Source organism: Atractosteus spatula, chromosome 7, assembly GCF_055471065.1.
Source record: "Atractosteus spatula isolate fAtrSpa1 chromosome 7, fAtrSpa1.hap1, whole genome shotgun sequence".
In the NCBI taxonomy this organism is placed as follows: domain Eukaryota; kingdom Metazoa; phylum Chordata; class Actinopteri; order Semionotiformes; family Lepisosteidae; genus Atractosteus; species Atractosteus spatula.
Window position 1 is genome coordinate 39,368,304 of NC_142712.1, and position 22,028 is coordinate 39,390,331.

Sequence of the window (22,028 nt, forward strand, 5' to 3'; positions counted from 1 at the left end):
GATTTTGTTCTAGTTATTTCTTTGTAGCTTGCCCTGTTTGAACTTCACTGTAAAGTAATGCTTTCTTGTAGAGATGCAATCAATTGCTTTTTATTTTTCTTCTGCTAAAATCAGTTGACACATGTTTCATGTTCTTTACTACTAATCTTTACATGCATTTCGATGTATTCTATGTGGATTACATAAAAACAAGACATTGTAATAGAAAAAAGTCCATACAAATGACTTGTATATAAAACAATTCTACAAAAAATAAAAATCACCTGTTATCATAAATATAACAATCTTTATTTTACATAAGCTTTATTTAAAAATTAAAGGTTTTTACAGAGGTTAAAATCAAGCAAACATATGGATTTTTATGCACTGCAAAGGCAAGGAAAATCAAAGTGAAAATAGTTTTATTCAGACAAACTGTGAAACTGAAGCAACACGCCTTTCAAATTGATTAAATACCACTGCCCGCATTAATAAGACTAAGAGAAATTAGTTTTGAGTTATTTTAAATATAAGTTTATATCCTCATTATATTTACTGTGATGATATCCAAGTGAGAATTATAACAGCTTTGGTTACATTTATATAGTTGAAGGGAGTTTCTTATTTAGGATGGTCCACTCTTTTATTCAATAAGTTTTAGATACAGCAAGTTAAGATTCTGGGCAAAGGTACAGTGGCCACACGGTTGTGCGAATGTAATTTTAATTAGCTTTTAATATGCCTTCAAATGAGACTTATCAAAATACCCAGTTTAAAAACTTGGTGCTATAGTCTGTCAACACATACAACATATCATGTGCACAAACAAAAGCTAATTTATAACTCATTTTAAAGTTAAAAAGGGTAAAGAATTTTTTTATTGATCAAGAATTATAGTGACCTAAATCAGTAAAACCGATTGAGTCGTACCAATTTTAGGGAACAAAAAATTATGAAGCAATGATAAATGAATGCACAATGTTTAATACTCTTAAGACAAACTACAGATGTTCTGCATTTTGTTCAAGGCATCATCTGAATGACAGTAAGAAGCAGGTGAAACACAAGGTAGCCAGCACTACTTAACATAAAAAGAAAACTGGGCACTCAAGCACATTTAACCACTATGTGAAAAACACAATCATGATCAGAGACAAAATCATGAATAAAAGTTAGCAGCTTTTTTTGTGTAAACCTGACTTGAGTTGTGGAAAAAAAATAGTTGGAGATTGTCTACTGACCCTTTTCACTATTATGCCATTTTACATCCAAGACTGACAGGCCAGGTAAAACATAATACTAACCTTTTCCAGTCTAATTATAGCTAGGGCAGACTTTACTGTGCCCAGATAAGCACTGCAATTCTTTGTTAAATCCAAAACATATCTTTGAAAAATCATTGGAAACTTAAGGCAACTTTCATTTTATCCATACAAGATAGTGTGGGGAAAAAACATGGGGCAGTCCAAACAAATTAAGACCTGTTCACCATAGAGACACGTGACATGCATATCAAGAGAATTTTTCCCTCATACTTACATGAATGCATTAAGTATTACACACAGAAAAAAGAAACTTTAAAATTAAAAGGCAACTGAAGATGTAGCAGCAAAGCATCATTACAGCACACATCTTTGATAGACAATCCCTTAAAGGAAACAAAGAAGGATAGATAGAAGCCTTTAAAAGACATGTAATAAAAGCAATAAAACTACATGACTGGCCTGTTACAAAATTTTCTTTAGCATTTTGTAACGTCTTCCACACTGCTCTTGCAAGCACTTAAAGTGCAAAACATAAGCAAACAAATGACTCTAAACAAAACATCATGACATTCAAAACAGAAAATATCCAATATGTTTACTGAAAGGTAAGTGTTTTAAGCAAGGACAAAAAAGGTCATTCGCTTAGTAGGTAATTTGTGAGAAATTACATTTGTCCACTGAAAAAACAGCAAGTTAAGAACATCCCTTTTCCTCCAGTTACACTATCAAGAAATGAAACTCCTGTCTTTTATAAGGACGTGAAAGATGACTACACTGCCATCAACAGTCCACAGGATTACAATTCAGAGCTTTCTGAGTTTTATATCACACCAATCAATTTACTGCCTCAGATTCTATCCTTCATTTCAGCCCAAGTTAAACAAAAGAAAAAAAGTACAGTACTGATGAATCTCTTTTTAAGGCAAGAGTGAAAATGAACAGCCAGCATTAAGCAAATCACTTTTATTACTTCTTGTTCCCCATGCTTTAATTAAAAAAAATCATAAACCCACTGGCTCTGGTATTATTGTGGGCTAATGTGCTTCCACTGGAAAAGGTTAGCATTAACAATGCCTACACAGGAGTAACTAATGGAGTTTCTAGGTTTAGGCTCAGTTGAACGGGAACTTTTGTGTATAAAAAGAGATCCAGTATCTTTTGTCTGAACATGAATGTGTACTGGAGCATGACAATACATAGCTACCTGTGTCTTTTCCACATCACACTCTCAGAAATAAAAAAAGGTTACCATCTTAATCTGGTATGTAAACAGAATAGAGAACTTGCCTTATCTTAAACACAAATCATTTTCTATAATACAATTTTCCTTTCTTTAGAATTCCCCTCCATGGGTGAAAACTTGGCAAGTTCTTTTTTTAAGATACACGTTTAGCATTTTAGACAAAAGGCAAGACTACGTTGTCTTTTGACGTTAGGCTGCATTTATGACAGGCGAAACAATACCGAGTGCACCATATACTGAAGCCCATTCTTGTCTCAGAAGCAGAGGGTAAAACAAACTTTTTCTTGTTCTGAACTATTAGCAATCAGATTAAAAAAGGAAAACCCCTCTGGCTGGAGAATCTCACAAACATAGGAGTAAACAAAATTATAAAGAAATTAAAAAGAAAGATGCAGCATATTCCTGCAAGCAGGATTAACGGAAAACAATCGGCAACCCCTTTCTTTTACTGAAAAGTAACTCTTAATAAAGGGACAGATTTATAAATACTGCTTTGAGGAAGTCCAGTTAAAAAAAACATTGTTCCATTTGGTATCTGTGACAATTGGATACACACTTAAGGTGAAATACTTCTAAAAATTGTTTTTAAAACAAACAGTGAGCTAGACGATGAAATTTCAGGTTGTTTTTTTTTTTAAGAGACTTGATGCAGTGCAAGGTGTTTATAGGTCTATCAAGTGTGTCAGAGTAGTGGCACGATTTAAGCCAGTTTTTTTTACTTCCTGTTTCAATATTCATTTACCCCACCCCACTCACAGATAAACTGCTGCAAAAAAAAATTCCTTGACAATTCTTTCAACTAGAAACACTACTATTGCAGTCTGTAATGAGACAACACTGGACATGGAACATTGCACACGACAGCGATTGAAATAAATTATTTTCATACGTCAGCTCTCTCCTGGGTTCTTCTGTGATCCACATTATTGATTTACATTCACTTGGTGAAGAGATCACATCTCCTTTTCTCAAACAAGAATAAACCCAAAACAGTCACTAATGGTGGTTGTGCCCTTGCTGATTCGGGCCTGTGGCCAGCGGCTTGATTTTGAATACAAAAATGTGAAGATGAGAGGCTATCTGATTGCAAACACTGACACAGTAACGCACAAGATCGAAGAAGGAGATGACCTGCAAAAGTATAAAAAGGAACACATTAAAAACACTTTAATAGTAACAAATCAGCAACAAATAAATACTTTTTTGTAACTTTTTTCCTCCAGTAATGTTATATAGACAAGTGCTTTTTATGTTTCCACCAATGTGAAATTAACAATCATCCCATCAATATATGTAGCGCACTAACACTGGGAAACAAAATCAATGTGCAGACATCTTCTGAAATGCGTGTTTGCCAAGCCATCCGCTTCTTACACACACTGCAAGCACCACAGCAACAGCCACAGTGCTAGGGAACCACATGAAGCTTTCACCAGTAACCCCACATCCTGAACAGGCCCCCACTTACCTGCCTGAGGAAACACATTCACAGCTGGTTAATTCAACAGCCCAGGACTCAACCAGCAATGTGTGCACTGCGCAACCAGTGTTCTGGTAGGGGAACTTTTATCAGTTACGCCTCCTGCTTTTTAAATAGCATTCTTATTACGAGAGCAATTTATCTTTGTGTTCTCAAGGCGTGCACCATTTCACCGATGGTCTCTTAACACTTCCTCACACCACTGCAAACCTACCAGAGCAATCCAGAGAACCAGATACTCATCAATAAAGCTGTTGAAATACTGGTCCAGAAACAGCAGCCCAGGCCCTAAAAAGGCCAGATCATGAAGATGCATTTCACTTTTTGTCATATGTGCAACCTGAGGGGGTAAAAAAAAAAAGAAAAGAAACAGAATTGATCACAAAATGAACTGAATTACAAAAAGTGGAGTATGCTCTGTTTGTGTGGAGCAGATCACAGTTAACTAAAGGGTGGGTACAGACCTTAAGGAGAAAACCTCTGTGACTAAAGGCTCAAGTCCCTGGAGCAAAAGCAGACCAGAGGAGGGCTACAGCAACAGAAACACTCACCACTAATTTGTTGGTTATCTTGGCCGACACAAAACCAAACGCCAGGATGTAAAGACAGGGATGCTTCTCGAAGAGCTGGACGGCTGACTTCTTGTAGATCATGACTGCCAGGGTTATTACAGACCCAATGTGCAAGAAAGGTGAAAGCACACTGGTCCCCTGCAAAATATCAGCATAGAACAATACAAAATATGGATCACTAAAAGTGTCTGCCTTAAATGCTTTTGACAAATTATACAGAACATGCAAACTGTAATTTAGTCCTAAGGGCTTTGGTGAATTTGGAACAAGATATCCAGCTGTCTCGTCCGTCTTACAGAACAGCTTTCCGAGACAAGTCATAATTCCAATGCCACAGAGGCAGGGCTACTAGAAAGTAGGATTTTTAAACAGATTTTGTGATATAGGTTATTTCATGCACAGACATGTCTACATGGATCTTATACAGGCATTGAAAAACAGACATGCAAGCTGTTAGAAAGAGCTTCTGGACGCTTTCCAAGTCTCTGAAGATTTTTAACATTCAGGTTTTTTTTTTAATATGGAACAATGCAGTAGCTCACAGTACAGGAACACTCCCAGAGAAAAGAGCAGGGGAGTTTTTACATAGGTGGCAAAGAGCTTTCTATCTGAGAGAAAAAATATGAGCAGAAAGAAAGTGACAATTACTTACTGCTATTGTGGAGCCATTTTTTCCAACTCCTCCTGTGAAAATGACTCTGAAGTAGTTTGTGCAGGAGAATACAGCTCCCACCACTGTGCAGATAGCAGGCACAATCTTCATTTGGATGTTTAACACTGGAATCTTGGGATTGAAGAAGGTTCTTGATAAAAACAGCACTTGCAACAGTGTTAGCATGCAACTGCTGCAGCTGAGCTTGACTAAAGTCCCCCCAAAAGTCAAACAGAGGCAGAGATGCTACATTAATCCAGCACTGCTTGAACTCTGCAATATTAAATGGGTGCTGCAGAAGCGGACACAACAGAACTGATGTATGAGGAATGTTCTCAGCCACTGGACTGAAATTCAATTCAAATGAAGCAGATGCATTAAAGACATTCTATTGCCACACACCGTGACCAAATGATAACATTTAGTTTTGCATGGGCTTCTCATGTACAGACTTTACAGCATTCTTTGGGCTATTTCTTAATGGGTACAACAACAAGCCAACTGGATAAATAGATTTAAAAGTTATCAAAATTTCAGATTCTCCCATCATCATCATTCCAAATATAGAATGCAAATACTGAGAACTAAGATTCTACTGCTTCAGCAAATAGCTGGTCATGTTACCTGATATAAAGTACTCGATTGTACTATTGCACAGGTAAATGAAAAGGGATAGAGGGTGTTTTTCAGTGCTCAAGCCAGCATTCCAATTCATATCGTGTACAGCTTAGTTTTCAGTTAACACTGCACAAGTCTCTAACTGAGCACGTGTAACAACATGCTTGTGAAAATCAGAGAATAAGGTTTAACAGTGCTTTTGGCTTCCAATGTGCCTTCAATGTTACAGTGGCCTGCAACGTGCCCCCAGTTTTACTCCAATATGGCTACAATGTTATAGGAAGCTAGGAGGTACTTCTATGGCTGAAAAAACTGACAGGGAGAAGATGGCTGTGGGTATCAGTCTGATATCTAGTGGCCTTTTAATCAAGACAAGTACACAACAACCAAAGCTTAACACTGTTAAGTATGTTGCAAGCAAGGTAAGTACCTCAAAAACCCCGAATAGACCTCACAAAGATAATCTTCCTAAAGCAAGTGTATACACAGACTGCAATCAAATTCAATTTAGGTTTTGTTCCAGTGGATCAACTGACAAAACTCTACCTATAAAACTGTGCCAACATAAAAACCCAAATCACATTCTATTGGTACTTCGGCAAATGCATTAAATCTTGCATCCACTTAAGGTGGCCTGGGATACAACTTTCTTGTTTAAAAAAAAAACTCTCCTTTAGTGAACTGAAACGATATAACCTACATATACACACGCTGCCTCTGTAAAACCTGCAATCCCATCAGTTATTGCAACTTTGTGTCAAAATGATTCACATGCAGTTAACACTGACCTGGATATTACTGGCGATTCCTTTAATTAAAAAACAAAAAAAAAATTTCATTGGAAAAACAAATTACCGGAGATTGCCAAAAAGCCGATCCTCCAGTCGCTGCCAGCAAATACATGATTATTATGAAGATTTGTACTTCAGTCACATCAATTCTGATTGAGCAAAAAGAAGCAAAAAAAATTGAGAGCAGAATTAGAGATTAGCAATTATTTCTGCCTCCATGCAGTTATTCCCCTCTGTCATGCACAGACTGTCTCACTTTTCAGGTGTTTTTTTTTATAAAACACCATCACCTACTTCATTCTGCCCCCTCCAAGACTTTTTGAAAAACTTTCTGAGAAGCTGAAATATATCGGTAGCACCTGTATTATCCTACGACATCGCGCTATGCCAATTTTAAGACGCTTGAACCACATTTTGTGATGGACCACCTCCTCCAATCACAGAGAGAGGTCAGCAGCGATGATGTGGGAATTAAAATGCTGCGCAGCAAAGCTCTAAAAGCTTTGCAAAGTTGAGTCTTCTTGGCTGATCCCCACCCAAGGCAGTCTGTGCAAGAAGAGGCTTTTGACTGGCTACACCGCAAACCACTACTGCCTGGTTAGAGGAACATCTGGTTACCGTCAGATTCCAGAACCTCGGACCCACAGTTGCTGTGAACATCTGTAACAACACTACACAGATCTGTAACTCTGTAATATCAAATCTGTGAGTCAGAGAAGAGAGAAAGACATTACGCTTAACAGCATCAGCTCCTCACAGTTACACCACCATCCAGCCACCGACATTACTTCAGCTACTCTGCTAACAGCACAAGAAGAGCAGGAAGCAGCCGAGCCAGCGCACTGCAGTCTCACAAGCTGATGGAGATACACTAGTGTGTGATTTCAGTCAAACTTTCCAAGGATGGCACCCTGTTAAAAGTGCTCCGTGTGGTACTTGCAGTTGGCCTTACATGTAAAATGCCCAGCCAGGCTGGCACATCTCAGGGGATACCGTGGCATAGTATGCCCAAGGTAACCCCACCAAACTCAGCAAGGGAACGCTAGTCGCAGTTGGCAACCGACTGCGAAGGATCAAACCTCACGCCCCTTCTACCCACCCAGCGACTGTGGCAATTTGTTCTTGACAAATTGGATCTTAAGCAAAAACAGGACCAGGGTTCTGTCCAACTGGGCCCTTTTGCTTGAAAACAAACTGATCTGCTTACTGGTTTGGACTTTTTAAGCACTCGGTCCCCAGTTTCAAAAGTGCATCATGACCAACAAGTTTGACACACAGACTTTTATGCAGTTTCTCCTCAACTTGCTAATGAAAATGCGCTCCCTTATTTGACTAAACAGCTGGGAATGACACTATGACACAGGGAGCCCGATACACTTGTTCTTGGGCTGATCTGATGTATCTCAAAATTGAAATCCCTGTGATCAAGATCAGTTTGCTCAGGAGTGAGAACTACTGCTGTGCCCAGTGAAATCCCACCAGGTATTTAAATTAACTTGGGACTTGCATTTAGGCTGAAGGTTTGTCTCTACCAGGGTTTTGTATCCATTGAAGATACTTTCTGATAAATTCTAAAAACTTAAAAAAAAGAGCAGAAGAAGCAACAATTTTTTTCTCAATTCTGAATTCCCCTCCATGCCATTAAAACTTAATGGCTTCCCCTTTTCCTGCTTCTGAGTGCCAAGTCTCTGCTCTTGCACGGCGCAGACAGACGCCACAGTGCTTTCCAGGGGAAGTTACTCACATGCCGAAGCGCAGGGTGCCCGAGACGTACGTCTGCCAGTGGGCACAGTAGAACATGAACATCCCGGCGAAACAGCAGAAGAACATCCAGTCCGGATTGGTGCCCAGCTGCACAGCGATGCACGTGCCCAAGACCACGAACACTGCAGGGCAGGGGAGAGCACGTCTGAGGACGACTCATTCAATTCTCCTTCCAGCTCGCGCACACAGCATGAGACAAACACGATGGCAGGGGAGACTTCTCATGAACAGGAACTGGGAATGAAAACCACGCGGCCCCACCAGCCGCAGACGCCCAGTCTCGCGTGAAATAAACACTGTGGGAACCCCTTGGTGAATACAGGCGGGAGGCATTGACAAAAGCTCACAAAAGCTCCAGAGGAGAAGACTCTATGCACATCGAACACGAGTAGAAAAAAGACAAGGCACACTGTCTTGAAATTTGCAAGAGGCTGCACGTAGCCAGACTTCGTAGTAACTGTCAATGTAGAAACATGGTTGTTCAGAGCTCCAAGAGGATAAAGTAGCAAAAAGAGACTAGCACTGCATGAAGCCCAGTAATACTTAATATGTGGAAAGTTTTCAGAAAGTCTCATGCTCTCTCCCTTGAAAGTTATACAGTTTACACACAGTACTGTGATGACTATTTAGATTTTCTTGGTTATTTTTAAGATAAAAGCCCTCAAGTACACAAATGGTGCACTGTGTTGGTGCAGCTCTGTAGGAAATCAGTTGTGAAACAGCATGCACAACGAGCTGAAAGCACAGAACTGTGAACTACTTTGAAAAAAGATCAAAGATTTGCATTTACAGTCCTGCTTTGGGTGTTTTATTAAGATGGGGCAAATGACAACAGTGCTATCTTAATTATGCAGATCACATGAAAATCCTCAGCATGCACACCCTCTTCACCCGACACGGGCTGGGGAGAGTGAAAACGCTTCCACCCCTCCCCAGCTCCCATGTCACAAGCGCACCACAGCCTAGGGCACGAGCAAAGGATCTGATCTTAAAACAAGAAACACGTTCTTCGGATTTCTTAAACTCTAAAAACACTTGCACGCTGAAAGATCAGGGCATGCGCCTGCCTCGTACCCCAGCGGGTCTGAGGTAGGCTTCTCTCCTCCTCAGCACGGTGGGGGGCCCACCTGAGTTTGCACTCACTTCTGGAGAAGGAGTCACAGGCCTTTGTGTTAACAGTGCTTTTCACTTACAGATTTCTTAATCTAATTTAATGACATATACTTATATCTGCAGTACTGTATTTAGAAATATTTATCTAACAAAAAGTTCTACATTTAATGGCAGTGCCTTCCCTTTTTACCGGCGGGACGTAACCTCCCCTCTCGTAACAGCCTACGTCAAACAAATCCAGAAACGCCAATGTCATGCATTCAAGCAAGGGCCACAGACTACAGCACACACAGTCTCGGGTTTCAGGTTCTGCTCCGTCACATGGGGCTTGGAAGGAATGAGTTGCACTCAAAACCAGCCAGGTGAGCAAGAGCTGTGATCACCCTTCCTGGTAGGGGGTGCGATCAATCAGAGATCTGTCAAAGGGTGCAGCATCAGCATACCTGTGGAGAGAGAGTCGCAGCCGTGGTCGAAGAGTTCCCCCAGGGGAGAGCTGCTGTTGGTTCTCCTTGCCTGCTTTCCATCTATTGCATCCAGAGACTGGTAGATGAAGAGACCCACAGCACACGCCAGGTATGCCCACAGAGGTGCCTGAAACAAAGTGCTTGGATGAGAGCTCCGCTGGAAAGCCTGATCTAGCACTCAGTTTTTTTATTTCCTTAAAATGCTTTTCGGAACCCGAGAGAGGGCCGAGAAGCTTGGACTGGACAAAACTCACATGCAGGTTCTACTACAGTGGAACTGGTCAGGGCTCTGGACTTGTAACTGGAAAGATGTGGGTTCGAATCCTGGACGGGCACTGCTGTTGTACCCCCGAACAAGTGATGTTCCTCAGACTGCTTCAATAATATGGGTCTGGGTATAAATGTATAAATGTGGATAAATCGCTTACAAGTCTTACATTTTCTGATCTCTTCAGGTACAATGTGAACTGGACCTGAATACCTCTCCATCCTCTAAGGGGGGTTTCTTTTGATTGTTCCTGGGTCAAAAAGGGAGAGTCTTTGTGTGCCCCTGTCTGCAGGGGTTCCCAGACCTGGAGATCCACACTGGGTGTTGTTGCAGCTGAATGCTTCACTAACTTAATAATAATAATTCAAGGATTAATTTGAAGTACTATTTAGGATTTTTTGAAAGTGTCTTTTCGAAGAATTATTTGAAGTGGCTATTTAACATGTCCTTTTAATTGCTGCATTTTGTAAGTGAAATTATATCCCTAACGTTTGAGGAACACTTTTGGGTAGTAAAATAAAAATGATTGCAGATATTGTAATCCAGCAACTTGTTTGCTCAATGAAGTAGTTAGCGAGGCTGGGCTTGAAGGGGAACCAGCAGGTGAGTGGGATGGGAAGCGTCTTTGTTGGGCTCAGCTGACACCGCCAAACTACTGCACGACAAAACACCAGAGCCAGAGCTCACACCACTCCGTCTCCTGATGGTGCAGAACCACATGCAGGGCCTGCGACTCCCATCACGCTGGTGCAGAACTGCCACCTTGAGCCTTTTACGATAGCGTCACGCTGTACAGCCTGCGCATGGAGAGCACTATGCACCTCTTCCTCTTTTTCACGGCATCAGGAATTTAATAATAATAATAATAATAATAATAATAATAATAATAGTATTATTAGCCCTATACAATTTCTTGCACTAGGAATTTGTCTTTTCGCATACCCCAGCTTGCTCTCCATGAGACACAGACACACAGAGAGAGAAGCTTGGGGTCAGAGCGTAGGGTCAGCCATTGTACAGTGCCCCTGGAGCAGTTGGGGTTAAGGGAATAGGATTCCTCTGCCGGCTGCGGGATTTGAACCGGCAACCTTCCAGTCACAGGCACAGATCCTTAGCTACAGAGCCACAGCTCCGCGGAAGAGCCTGCAGGTTAAGAACATGACAGGCAAGAAATCAGAGGAGGTTGCTCAGGCCCATCCAGCCTCCAGCCTGTTCAGCAATCAGCTGCCAACTGATCCCAGGATCTCAGCCAGCCAGCCAATCGGCTTCAACCACATGGCTGGGCAGCTTGTGTCACACTCCTGCACCCCCTTGTGTAAATCTGATTTTTTTCCATTTCTCATCTCCACAAGAATCCAGCTACTTGGTTCAATCCCGTCTTCCACAGAAACATCTGACTTGCAACACTTAAGACTTACGTGCACCTGATTTAAGAAACTTTGAAAATTTGAATACTCTAAAAAGCAAGACGGTGCTTTTAGAACGACCCAAGAAGTTCAGCTGGAGATTATGTTAAAAAAAAGTTGTTGTTCTATTGAAATGAAAATAACCATGACAGCTACTACAAAAAAAAGAAGAGCTATGCAGATGTCTATGCACTCTACCTGGGTAACCCCACCATGTGCAAACTGATCATTGAAAAAACTAGAGCACATTTGACTGTTTAACTTACAATGTTATCTGCATCTATATCCTTTTAGGTAGTCGAAACAAGGTTATTCGCTAACTTATTAAGTGCAATACATTGTAAATATGTGCACACAAGTCATGTCATCTCTCTTGTAAGTTCACTGAATCCTCACCCTGTGACCAAGTGCAAGTTACACAGCTTAGGTTAAATCTGTAAAATACTCAACAGTATCAATTTTTCTGACAACAAGAAAAATAAAAAAACCCTCAGCATGAAATAACCTCTAATATGCAACAATTCCGTAGGATTAGTAGGACTTCTTCTGCACACTTACTGCACCATTTTTTTTTCCCCAAAGAGACCACTGCTCATGTGGGACCCATTACAAGCTGAGCAGCCAGACCCAATCCCGTTGAGCTCCAAACAGAGGTGATTTGAGACAGGAAATTGAAACCCTGAAAGGTACCAACACCTACCGTCCTGGGGGCCTCTGCACCAGCAGCCGGGAGATGTGGCCCCAGAGGACACAAGAGAAAAACTAAGAAGTTATGCATTAAAGACTGAGAACAGCAGGCTTGTCTCGGCGTCCAACCACGCAGTAAAGCCTGATTTCTCGGGAAATGACTGGAAAATATCCTTGAGGCAACGAGTGGCTCAGGCTGAGCAGTCTTGTCTCTGCTTGTATCCCAATAGGTGTCCTTATCTGTACACCCCGAACTGGATAAACAAAAATTATACAACTGTCGCAAAGCTATATTACACATTACAGATTACACGACCTTAGAAGCTACAATCTGAGAGCATTTATAGTGCTACAAAAACCCCCGTTACAAAAAAATACGGACTTGAAGTTTGCTAAAATGTGGGACACATGAAGAGGGCAGAGGGGTCCTGTTTCTATAAACAGGGTTAAAAGTCATAAAACTGAAATGTATTAAGTCCTGGATGTACAAAGTGTCCTTCTGGAGATACTGCAACTTGTACATGCTACACACTATGAGGGAGGTGAGGGGATTCACGCACAAGGTGACAGGTAATCCAAGAGGACAAGAGAGACACCACGTCCTGCTGAGCACAACAGAGTACACAGCGTCCCTGCACCAGCCCCGAAAAATCAATATCCTTCCCAAACACGCAAAACCAAAAGCAGGCCTTCCTAAGTTATGGAACCTGGATGGCTGCTTTCTCAACAAAAGGAAAGGAAATAAGAGGGAGAGACACAAGCAAAGGTGTGTAACTTCAATGGGATGGCTAAAAGCCAGCGTATAATTCTGAGCACAGATGGCGTGTAAGGGACGCACATCTAGAAGCCTGGATGCACCTGTGACCCTTCGTAACACACATGGCCCCAGGGAAAGCCGCGCTCAGGGGGGGCTCTGCAGACACCCTACCTGCTCAGTGGCGGTGGGGCAGTAGTAGACCAGCACCAGGGTGGTGAAGATGTTGGTGACCAGGCCCACGATGGTGATGAGGTTGGGCGCGATCCAGGCCGGCACGCAGGCGACCAGCCACTCCCAGTAGCGCTGCATGAGGGGCTCCAGCAGGGAGCGGCCCGCGCTGCTGTACCGGTGCTCCTCCAGCCGCTTCAGCTGGTGCCGGGACAGGGGCGGGGCGGGCAGCTGGATCAGCTTGCGCAGGACGCACCCCGCCCCGCCGGCCCCTGCGGCCGACCGGCAGCCCGAGTCCAGGGGCCGGTCGGGGTCCCGGGCGCGAAGCCTCGCGGTCCGGTGGCTGCTCATCGGGAGCCCCTGGGTACACGCGCAGCGCTCACGGACAGCCTAGCCTCCCCCCCGGCCTCGCGCAGGGGATCCACAGCGCAGCCGCACCGCTCCTGCGGGGAGAGAGCCCAGCGTCAGCACCCGACGCAGCGCCGAGGAGGGGTATGCAGAAAAACGAGTCTTGAAAAGCAGGAGGAGCGGTGCCTCTAGGGCTACATTCACACGCCTACCAAGAACTCCGACACGCGGACTCAGGTGCAATTAAGCGGTTCCCGGACGAGCAAGCCCTCCGTGTGGCCCAATGGGAACTCTGGCTGGAAGCGGAGCTCATGTGAACCAGCCACTCCGGTTCTGTTGGGGCTGCACAGACACAGCCAGTCCGGATACCTCCTGCATGAGCACGTTCCCTCTGGGAACCGCGCAGCACCCCAGCGACACCCCGGCCGACTACTGTCAGAGGAGGTTCAGTGGGGCTCGGACGATCCCTGCCTCACTCCACGTGCGCTCGTTAAACCTGCCACACTGGTCCTGCGGTGTCCCAGTCCAGCAGGTTTCACACACAACCTTCAAATCGACTTCCAAAGGCCAGGAACAATTTAACAATGAGCGAGTAAACATGTGGCAGGGTGGGAAAAAAAGTCATTTACAGACCACTTGGAAGAAAAATCAGAATATCACTCAGCCAGGGTTTCCCCTCACTGAACCATTACTTGGTTAACTGCACAACTGCTTAATTGGGAGCTCCTCATGTTGAAATAAATCATTTAGAAGTGACCTAGAAGAAGAGCCGGATTGGGGCTCTCCAGGACCAGGGCTAGAGACGCAGCTGGAAGGCAGCTAGTGGTTCCCAATCCTGGTCCTGGTCATTCCAGCCCACCGTAGTTATAGAGTTCAAGCCATACGTGATCTAAGAAGCTGATTCAATTTCATATTTGCATGTTGTTTCCAGTCACAAGTTTGGGATTTTATTTCAGTTACCAAATATACCAGTTAAAGCTCTAACACGTTTAGGAGCTGGGAACAAACAGCTCAGATTAATCTTATTATTCCGTTAATGAAGGGCTTGATTGTGCAACTGGGCACTTGGCTGGAACAAAAATCCAGCAGGTGTGTGGGTCACCAGGGCCAGAACTGGGAACCACTGCTGTGAGGGGGAGCGCGTACCAGTCCACCTGGCCTGCCCACCACCTTCAGAGGACATACCCAGCTTCTGGGAGATGAACACTTGCACAGCAATGGCTCGAATGCTTTAACTGCAAGAAGTAAAAACAACATCTGCTGTTGCAACGACCAAACGTTAGCACCCACTCACGCCAAGAGCACTGATCATTTGTGAACAACAACTGGCACAACCCCATAATCAGAAGGTTAGGGTCCCCCCCAGCCCTGGTCCCAGAGTGGAGGTGTGACGACAGGATTTCAGGCCAGCTGGGCTCTTAACCCGATTCAACTTATTATTGGCTCAGCTGGACCACAGGTTAACAGCTTCCCCCAGCTGCTTTAAAGAGATTTAGAAAACCTGCAGACACACCACCCCTTCAGATCCAGCACCTAGGGCTCCTGCAGCAGATTTGGGATAAACTGTCCGATTGACCTGAGCAAAAATACACACATAAAGCAGATCACAACCTGCACCTCCGACAAAACAGGCCGGCGGTAACAATAGCAACGAACCCCTGTTCTCTCGTCTCATTCATTTGCAAGGCGAGACCCGTTACAAAGCCCATATTCCCCAGTTTTTTTTTCTTCTGACGTGGACTCAACTGTGTACGTACCTCATTTGTGCTACCACCGCAATTTGAAGTCGCACGTTTTAATGCAAGTATGAAAACGAAAGTAAAAACGTTGTACAAGTGAAAATGCTGCTTTCAAACCGGATGCAAAATGCACAAATCGGAGATGATGGGCACTGGCTGGGCCTTGTGTCTGAAGTCCCTAACCAAACCTCGGGGTCTTTTTTCACGCGTAATCGGGGTCATTTCACATATAGACTGTAGTATGGGAGTTCATTTTCCTGCAGTCTCGTTAGAAACTACAGCCAAATTACGATTGTTACCTACAAAAGAAAATTTAAAACCTTGACGTTATTCTTTATAATCGCACCAAGGACTGAGTTCGGACGTGATTTAAATGGAATTTAAAACCAATAAAAACAAAGATGAGAGCGTTATGTAACTGCCCAAACAGTGAAATCGGTGTTAGCCTGTAATTGTAATTGCAGATGTAAAAAGAAAGCCTCCGTCTGAACTAACTCCTAAAATATATCTGAACCCTTAAGGTTTAACCTTTTTCATATGACCCGCTGTATGCACAGCCCCGTTTATCGCAAATAACGTTTTAAAAACAACACAAACCCCACTGCACGATCATTCCTTATCTTATTTCTACACCTCGTGAGGGGGCATTTTAAAAGGCTTTCAAAGCAACAACAACTTGCCGCAAAACATTTCGTCGGTACAAGTCGGCTACGCCAGACACCGATGGTCCGATATGAAAGACCCAAATTTAAAAATGCACACATTCCCAGCACCGCGTTTGCTGCCAGTTGTTTTTTTCAAATGGGCGGAAAAGACATTTTGAAATAAATTATATATACATATTAGCGCGCAAATAGCCCTTTCGAAATCCTACCTTCTCCGATTCCAGAAACGACCCGAAGCTCCGGCCTCACACTCTCCCCTTGTGGGGTCTTCAGTAGCAAGAGCGCCTAGAAATGAGGGGTGGGGTGAGCAAGGTTGTACAAAATCAAATTCGTTCACCAGCACCCGGAAAACAATCGCCTGCAGGGAGGTTCCTCTTCAGTCGGGTGTCGCTGGGGCTGAGGTGCCGCTCGACCTCCGGGAAGAGAAGGAAAACCCCTCCGGTGCTCTTGCCGGACGGACTGACTGAGACGCCTTGATACCGGATGGAAAATGCCCAGCACGGCGCCGCCTGCCCCAACAGGTCGGAAAAAAGGGCCAACTACTTCCGTCGCATGTTGGAGGACTGACTGACTGAGAGTCGACCTGAAAGGCGCAGGGGGGAGCTGTTCGACTTTTTGTATTAAAACAAAACCTAAAAAATATACGCCCGATGCGGATTGCCAGTTTTTCCAGGCTAGTTGTTACTTTTCAAAATCATGTTGGCTGTCAGTACAGCACTTTGTATATATTTAAAAATATTTTATTTTAATCCGTTTTGTTTTTATTTTGTATAGGGACTCTGTGATTGACCCCTGATGCATTTGATAATGCATGTTCACCAACTCCCACTAAAACTAAGTAGTAGTGTAACTGAGTCTTTTTTATCGTTATTAGGTGAGATGTGTTGAATTTTATTAAAATTGCACAGCGTATCCCTTTTTTAATAGGTTGTGTCTGTGAGTAGGTCTAGACGCAGTTTCTCTACTTCTCGTCATTATAGGCATCTTTTTAACGTATGGCTTTATTTGTTCGCCTTAAAGCATCACTTGTTTTAGTGACCACAGAAAACAGGGTAGCAAAAATGTGTATCACATAAAAGCATTGGAGAGGAAGTTCCTAAATATTCGTTAAATACGTAAGAACAGAAAGACATTTGCAACAGGCTGAATTCTTTATTTTTGTCAGGAGGGTTCTGAAATCAATACAAAACATGTACAAATCATCCGTGTATCATTAAGAATTTTAAATCGTTTGCCTGACACAAATTGTTATTAATTTTATATGAACTAGGCCTTTTTATCTTATGGTTTTCGATTTGCATTGTATACAACGTTTCTGTTGTATTTACATTTCTAAATAGTAATGACTACAAGGTTTGCATAAATATGATTATGACACTTGTATGAAACTTGTAACAGTAAGAATGAATTTCTAACAGTTCAACAGAGTGAACAGTAAATAATGAATGACAGATCATAAGTGTGGATTAGTACAACACGTTATTGCTGATATTTTTAATGTTTCATCATGGCAGGCAACATCACAGTTCTCGAGCGACGGAAACCGGCTATAACACGTGTAACAAACCGAAACCGAAAAGACGCCCTTTACAGGAACAACATTATTAATTTCACCTTCGCTTGTCGTGTTTGAGTTCAGCACAGCAAAAAAAAAATGTCACGGACCTAGCCAGAAAAACTCTTTGAAGACGAACTGAGGTGCCCGCTGTGCTTGGACTTCTTCTCCGAACCGCAGTTGCTCCCCTGTGGACACAGCCTTTGCGATTCCTGTGTCCAGAAACTTATCCAGCAGGACTCGGTGGTACCGCGGCACAGGTGCCCGGAATGCCGGAGAGAATTCGAAGGGAGATCCGCGCTAAAACGAAACTTCAAGCTCTGCAACCTTATAGAAAGTTTTAAGTCCAGTACCTCGGAGCCTCAAGTGCTTTGTGATATGTGTCTGGAGAACGCAGACCCGGCTGTGAGGACTTGTCTGAAGTGCGAAATCTCGATGTGCACACTTCACTTAAAACCGCATTTGGAGCGGTCAGCTTTTAAGAGTCATGTTCTGGTGGAGCCCACGGCGGACCTCAATGTTCGTAAGTGCCCGCTGCACGAAGAAACGCTGAAATATTACTGCTTTGAAGATAAGACTTGTACAGTATGTGTCTGTCGTGCACCGTGGAAGGGGAGCACAGGAATCACAATGTGAAGAGTTTAAAGAAAACCCGTGATGAGCTGAAGGTTGACCTGAAAATAAAAATAAACGACATTACGGAAACCCTGAAACTAGCCGAGGAGCTGTTTGAAAAGGGGGAAGATTACGCAACTTCAGTCAAGAGTTCAAATGCGCACATGAAACTAAGCGCGACGGATGTTTTTGACCAAATAATTGAGCTTGCTAATACGTACAAAGAACGTATCGTGGACATAATCGATAAAGAGCATCACGTCCTTGAAATGAGCGCGCAGGAAAACGTCGTCGCTCTCGCTGAGAAGCGCGAAGAGCTTCAGAAGATTAAGCGTCAGGCGGAATCCGTCTTGGCCGAGAAGGACGAGTTCTTGTTCGTTCAGCAGCACCTGGACACCCAGAACAGAGTGACACAGGCCCTTGAGGAACCTCTAAGAGGCCTTGAAGAAAAACCACCGAACAGAAAAGAAATCCTGGAGGTCCTGGGTGCAACATTCAGCCAGTTTCAAGCTGAGGTTGGAAAGAGGCACCAGGCTTTAAGGAACGAGGTTCATCCTGCACAACTCAGTCTGGACCCAGATACTGCTCATCCTCACCTCATCCTCTCTGAGGATCTCAAGACCGTGCTGTACACTAAAGAGAAACAGCCGTACCCAGAGCTCCCTGAGAGGTTTGATCGCTGGCGCCAAGTCCTGTGTCACCAGGGCTTCTCGTCTGGAGAGCATTACTGGGAGGTGGATGTTGGAAATGGTGCGTGGTCTCTGGGGATCTCTTACCAGAACATGGAAAGGAAGGGAGACGGAAAAGATGTATGTTTGGGAGCGAATGCAGTTTCTTGGGCTCTCAGATGGTGGAATTCTAAACTTTCTGCTCGGCATAATAACATTTCGACTTCCCTTCTGTCTACATCTCAACCCGCAGAGATTGGGGTTCATGTAGATATCAGTGCAGGGACTCTTTCTTTTCACAGGGTAGCTGCTCAATTGGTCCATATTTATACATTTAAAACTAAATTCACACAGCCAGTGTACCCTGCATTTTCTGTTCTGTCTGACGAACCATTGTTCTGGTTGACTGTGAGAAGTGTGTCATCACGTAACTTGCCGAAAGTGGGAGCTGTTCGGTAACACTAGAGCAGTGCTTTCCAGTCCTGATCCTGGAGGACCTCTGTGTCTTCAGCTTTCTGCGCCACTCAAGTTCTGAATCACCGGCAAATTGGTTTAAGTCTTCAGTTTGAGATCTATTTTTAAATTTCTGAATTTAAAGACTACCCTATTTCAGGCGTGCCTCCTGATATTTGACCAACTGGACCACAACATGGGGAAAAAACTCTATGTAGCAGCTTGTGATACACATTCCTAAATGCCTTTTTATCATAAATTGATCACCTCTTACTGTAGGAGCCATCTAACAGAACTCAGGGTAATTAAGCGTGTTGAGGAGAGGCCTAAAGTATACATTTGTATTAAGTTAAATGTCAGAACAAGCAAGGAGACCAATAAAAGGGAAACGAAGGAAATCAAGATATAACTGTACAGTACGTCTGCTTGCATGCTTTATGTGGGTGGGAGAATTGACTTTTCAGACTCTCCGATAAACAGGGACCTCACAGATCGTGTGTGCCTGCTGTCAGCTCCTTATTTTATCCACAAATATCCTGTTTGTGTCAGCACTCTCCTGATTCCTGATTATGTCAAGACAAAGGAAGAGTAGGAATAATACCTCGACATAGAGCAGCTCTGTTCATTTCTCACGATCCGCTCTTCTGGGGATATAAAAAGGCCGTGAGCAAGGCCCTTAACCCCAGCTGCTCCAGGGGCGCCCCATCTGTGTGCCTGTGTGTCTCACGGAGAGCAAGCTGGGGTATGCGAAAAGACAAATTCCTAATCCAAGAAGTTGAATATGGCCAATAAAGTGATCTGATCTGATCTAAAAGGGGGCTGACACTGATATGACTTTTTTTTTCAGTCTTTCGAGTTGGTAACCAAGAACTTAATACTGTGCTTTAATGAAATGTTTTACATGACACCATGGTGTATTATGTACAATAATATGGTCTATAGACTATTGCTCAAATCACAAAATAAAAGAGAAAATAGACAATCATGAGCTGTTCTTGTTTTTGATTACTACGTCATTGTAAGACCACATGAAGTGGCAGGTCTGGACTAGAAATTGACAGCAAATACTAAGAGGAGATGGGGGTGACCTTACTGTCAGACAGGGGTTCCTAAATCTGGTCTTGGGGGCCCCCCAGGCTGGTGTTTGGGCCAGCTGAACTCTCACATACATAATTCAGCCCTTGATTGACCTATTAATGGAATGCACTTCAGCTCTTTATTTTTAGCTCTTAAATGGCTTAAGGGTTGCCAGATCCTCATTACTGTGGTTCGTAAGTAACACAGAAGTTGGAAGCTTTTTACTGGGGAAAAAAAGATTGCAAAAATTAAGATCAAGGAACTGGTTAAGTCTGTTTAATAAAGTAACAACTTCGAAGGCAATGGAAGCCAGCGGGTGTGTGGACTTTCAGGACCTGGAGTGGGAATTCAGTAAGTGAATGCTGGAACTTATCATTCAGGCGCAAATCGCGAAGCCTTCATGAAGAAAAAATCCGGGTTTCCAGTCCTGCTCCAGAAGAGACCCAGTCCGGCAAGGCCTACAGTTTAGAGCGTGCAGTAATTCGTCTGTGGTGCTAAACAAGGAAGTCTCAATTTTATTCGTCTTTATAACTTTAACTTCTTCCGCCGCAAGAGGTCACTGTAAGGACACGCAATGCAATGTTGTTATAACGCAGAACTCGGAATGTTGAAGAGGCTGGTTTTTGGCCTTTTCATAATTTTGATAAACGCATAAAGCGCATAGAGACTTTACATGACCTCATAATCCAAAGACACTTTGAGATACAACAGGATGACAATAATAGAAACCTCTCTGTAAAGAAATCACATTAAATTCCTTACTGCATGTAAATGCTTTGCAGTCTAGCCTAAACACTTTCTCGGAATGTTTTTGTGTCTTCCTGCGTTGCAATTTTCTTTGTAAAACGTCAACTTTCAGGTATGGTAAATAACTTCCTGAAATGCTCGCTATTATTAGCTGCAACATTGCTGTGTGTGCTAGATTGCGCCCAAGCGAGGACTGCGTTACATGTGCGCGGATGATTGTGAGGGCATACGAAATTAGGTGCACATTTCATTACTACACCAGTGAAAATTGCGTTTGAATGAAATCTGATAACTTTAAAAATCATATTACTGCTTCCTTGAAATGACTTAACTGTATATACATGCTTTACAGATATCTTAAAACCTTTAGTGACTTTTGAAAGCAGGGATCTCAAAATGGGCTTCAAAAACAGTCCAGTGATTTCTCAACTTTTTACCAAACGTGTAATATTTATATTGATACAAGTTTAAAGTGTTTAGTTTAACCGCTAAATTTAATACGTTGTGATGTGACGCCTGCCTGAATCTCTCCCATTTTCCTGTGCCTTCGACTAAACGCTATCGAGGCGTTTGGGGTCCGTAGAGAACGTCCGGGGGACGTAACTTTTCACCCCCAATTTACCTGTGTGTAAAACCATTCATAGTCGAGCTCATCTGATTTGCGCATACGGTGCATCTCTGAACTCGCAGATCCGTCAGCAGAGTTTCATTATTAACAGTAACATTTTTTGTATAAATTAAAAAACAGAATTGGATATTCATTTTCAAGTGGTGGTGGGATGTCTCATTCATTCACAAAGGGAGCCGTCCTGTTTTGAAAAGTCCTGTCAGTCCCCAGTGTGTACACAGCATTGCTTAATAAAAAGGCATTTAAAGAAAGAGCCCAGCCAGGACGCCTAGCGCTCTCTGCACGTCATCACGTCGAGCAGCGACA

The 22,028-nt window shown here is 43.1% G+C and overlaps 2 protein-coding genes across 3 annotated transcripts; one reads left to right on the forward strand and one right to left on the reverse strand.

Moving 5' to 3' along the window:
• Window positions 1–286: 286 nt before the first annotated feature.
• On the reverse strand, window positions 287–16,475 carry cept1b (choline/ethanolamine phosphotransferase 1b). Of its 2 annotated transcripts, none has more exons than XM_088920271.1 (9): window positions 16,189–16,475; window positions 13,231–13,670; window positions 9,921–10,068; window positions 8,345–8,486; window positions 6,665–6,749; window positions 5,192–5,323; window positions 4,519–4,677; window positions 4,182–4,307; window positions 287–3,618 (listed from the first exon to the last, which is right to left on the reverse strand). In XM_088920271.1, the coding sequence occupies exons 2-9, from the start codon at window positions 13,576–13,578 to the stop codon at window positions 3,484–3,486; spliced, it is 1,275 nt and encodes a 424-aa protein (XP_088776397.1). In that variant the 5' UTR covers window positions 13,579–13,670; window positions 16,189–16,475; the 3' UTR covers window positions 287–3,483. The 2 variants fall into 2 exon arrangements, with proteins under 2 accessions (XP_088776397.1, XP_088776398.1); XM_088920272.1 differs by lacking the exon at window positions 6,665–6,749 and adding an exon at window positions 7,219–7,303 and having other exon boundaries at window positions 16,189–16,448.
• Window positions 16,476–16,830: 355 nt separating this feature from the next.
• Window positions 16,831–20,250, forward strand: LOC148830944 (E3 ubiquitin-protein ligase TRIM16-like). The gene is made up of 2 exons (XM_088921449.1): window positions 16,831–16,853; window positions 17,494–20,250. Exon 2 carries the CDS (start codon window positions 18,122–18,124, stop codon window positions 19,274–19,276), a length of 1,155 nt encoding a protein of 384 aa, XP_088777575.1. The 5' UTR covers window positions 16,831–16,853; window positions 17,494–18,121; the 3' UTR covers window positions 19,277–20,250.
• Window positions 20,251–22,028: the final 1,778 nt, after the last annotated feature.

Excerpts from the sequence above, each read along its gene's own strand:
- cept1b (XM_088920271.1), bottom strand. The coding sequence starts at position 13,578 with ATGAGCAGCCACCGGACCGCGAGGCTTCGCGCCCGGGACCCCGACCGG. Across the intron at positions 5,324-6,664 it reads CGGCTTTTTGGCAATCTCCG|ATTCCAGTGTTAAACATCCA; the intron begins GTAATTTGTTTT and ends TTCAATCCCAAG. Across the intron at positions 4,308-4,518 it reads AGATAACCAACAAATTAGTG|GTTGCACATATGACAAAAAG; the intron begins GTGAGTGTTTCT and ends TTACCCCCTCAG.
- LOC148830944 (XM_088921449.1), top strand. The coding sequence starts at position 18,122 with ATGTGTCTGTCGTGCACCGTGGAAGGGGAGCACAGGAATCACAATGTG.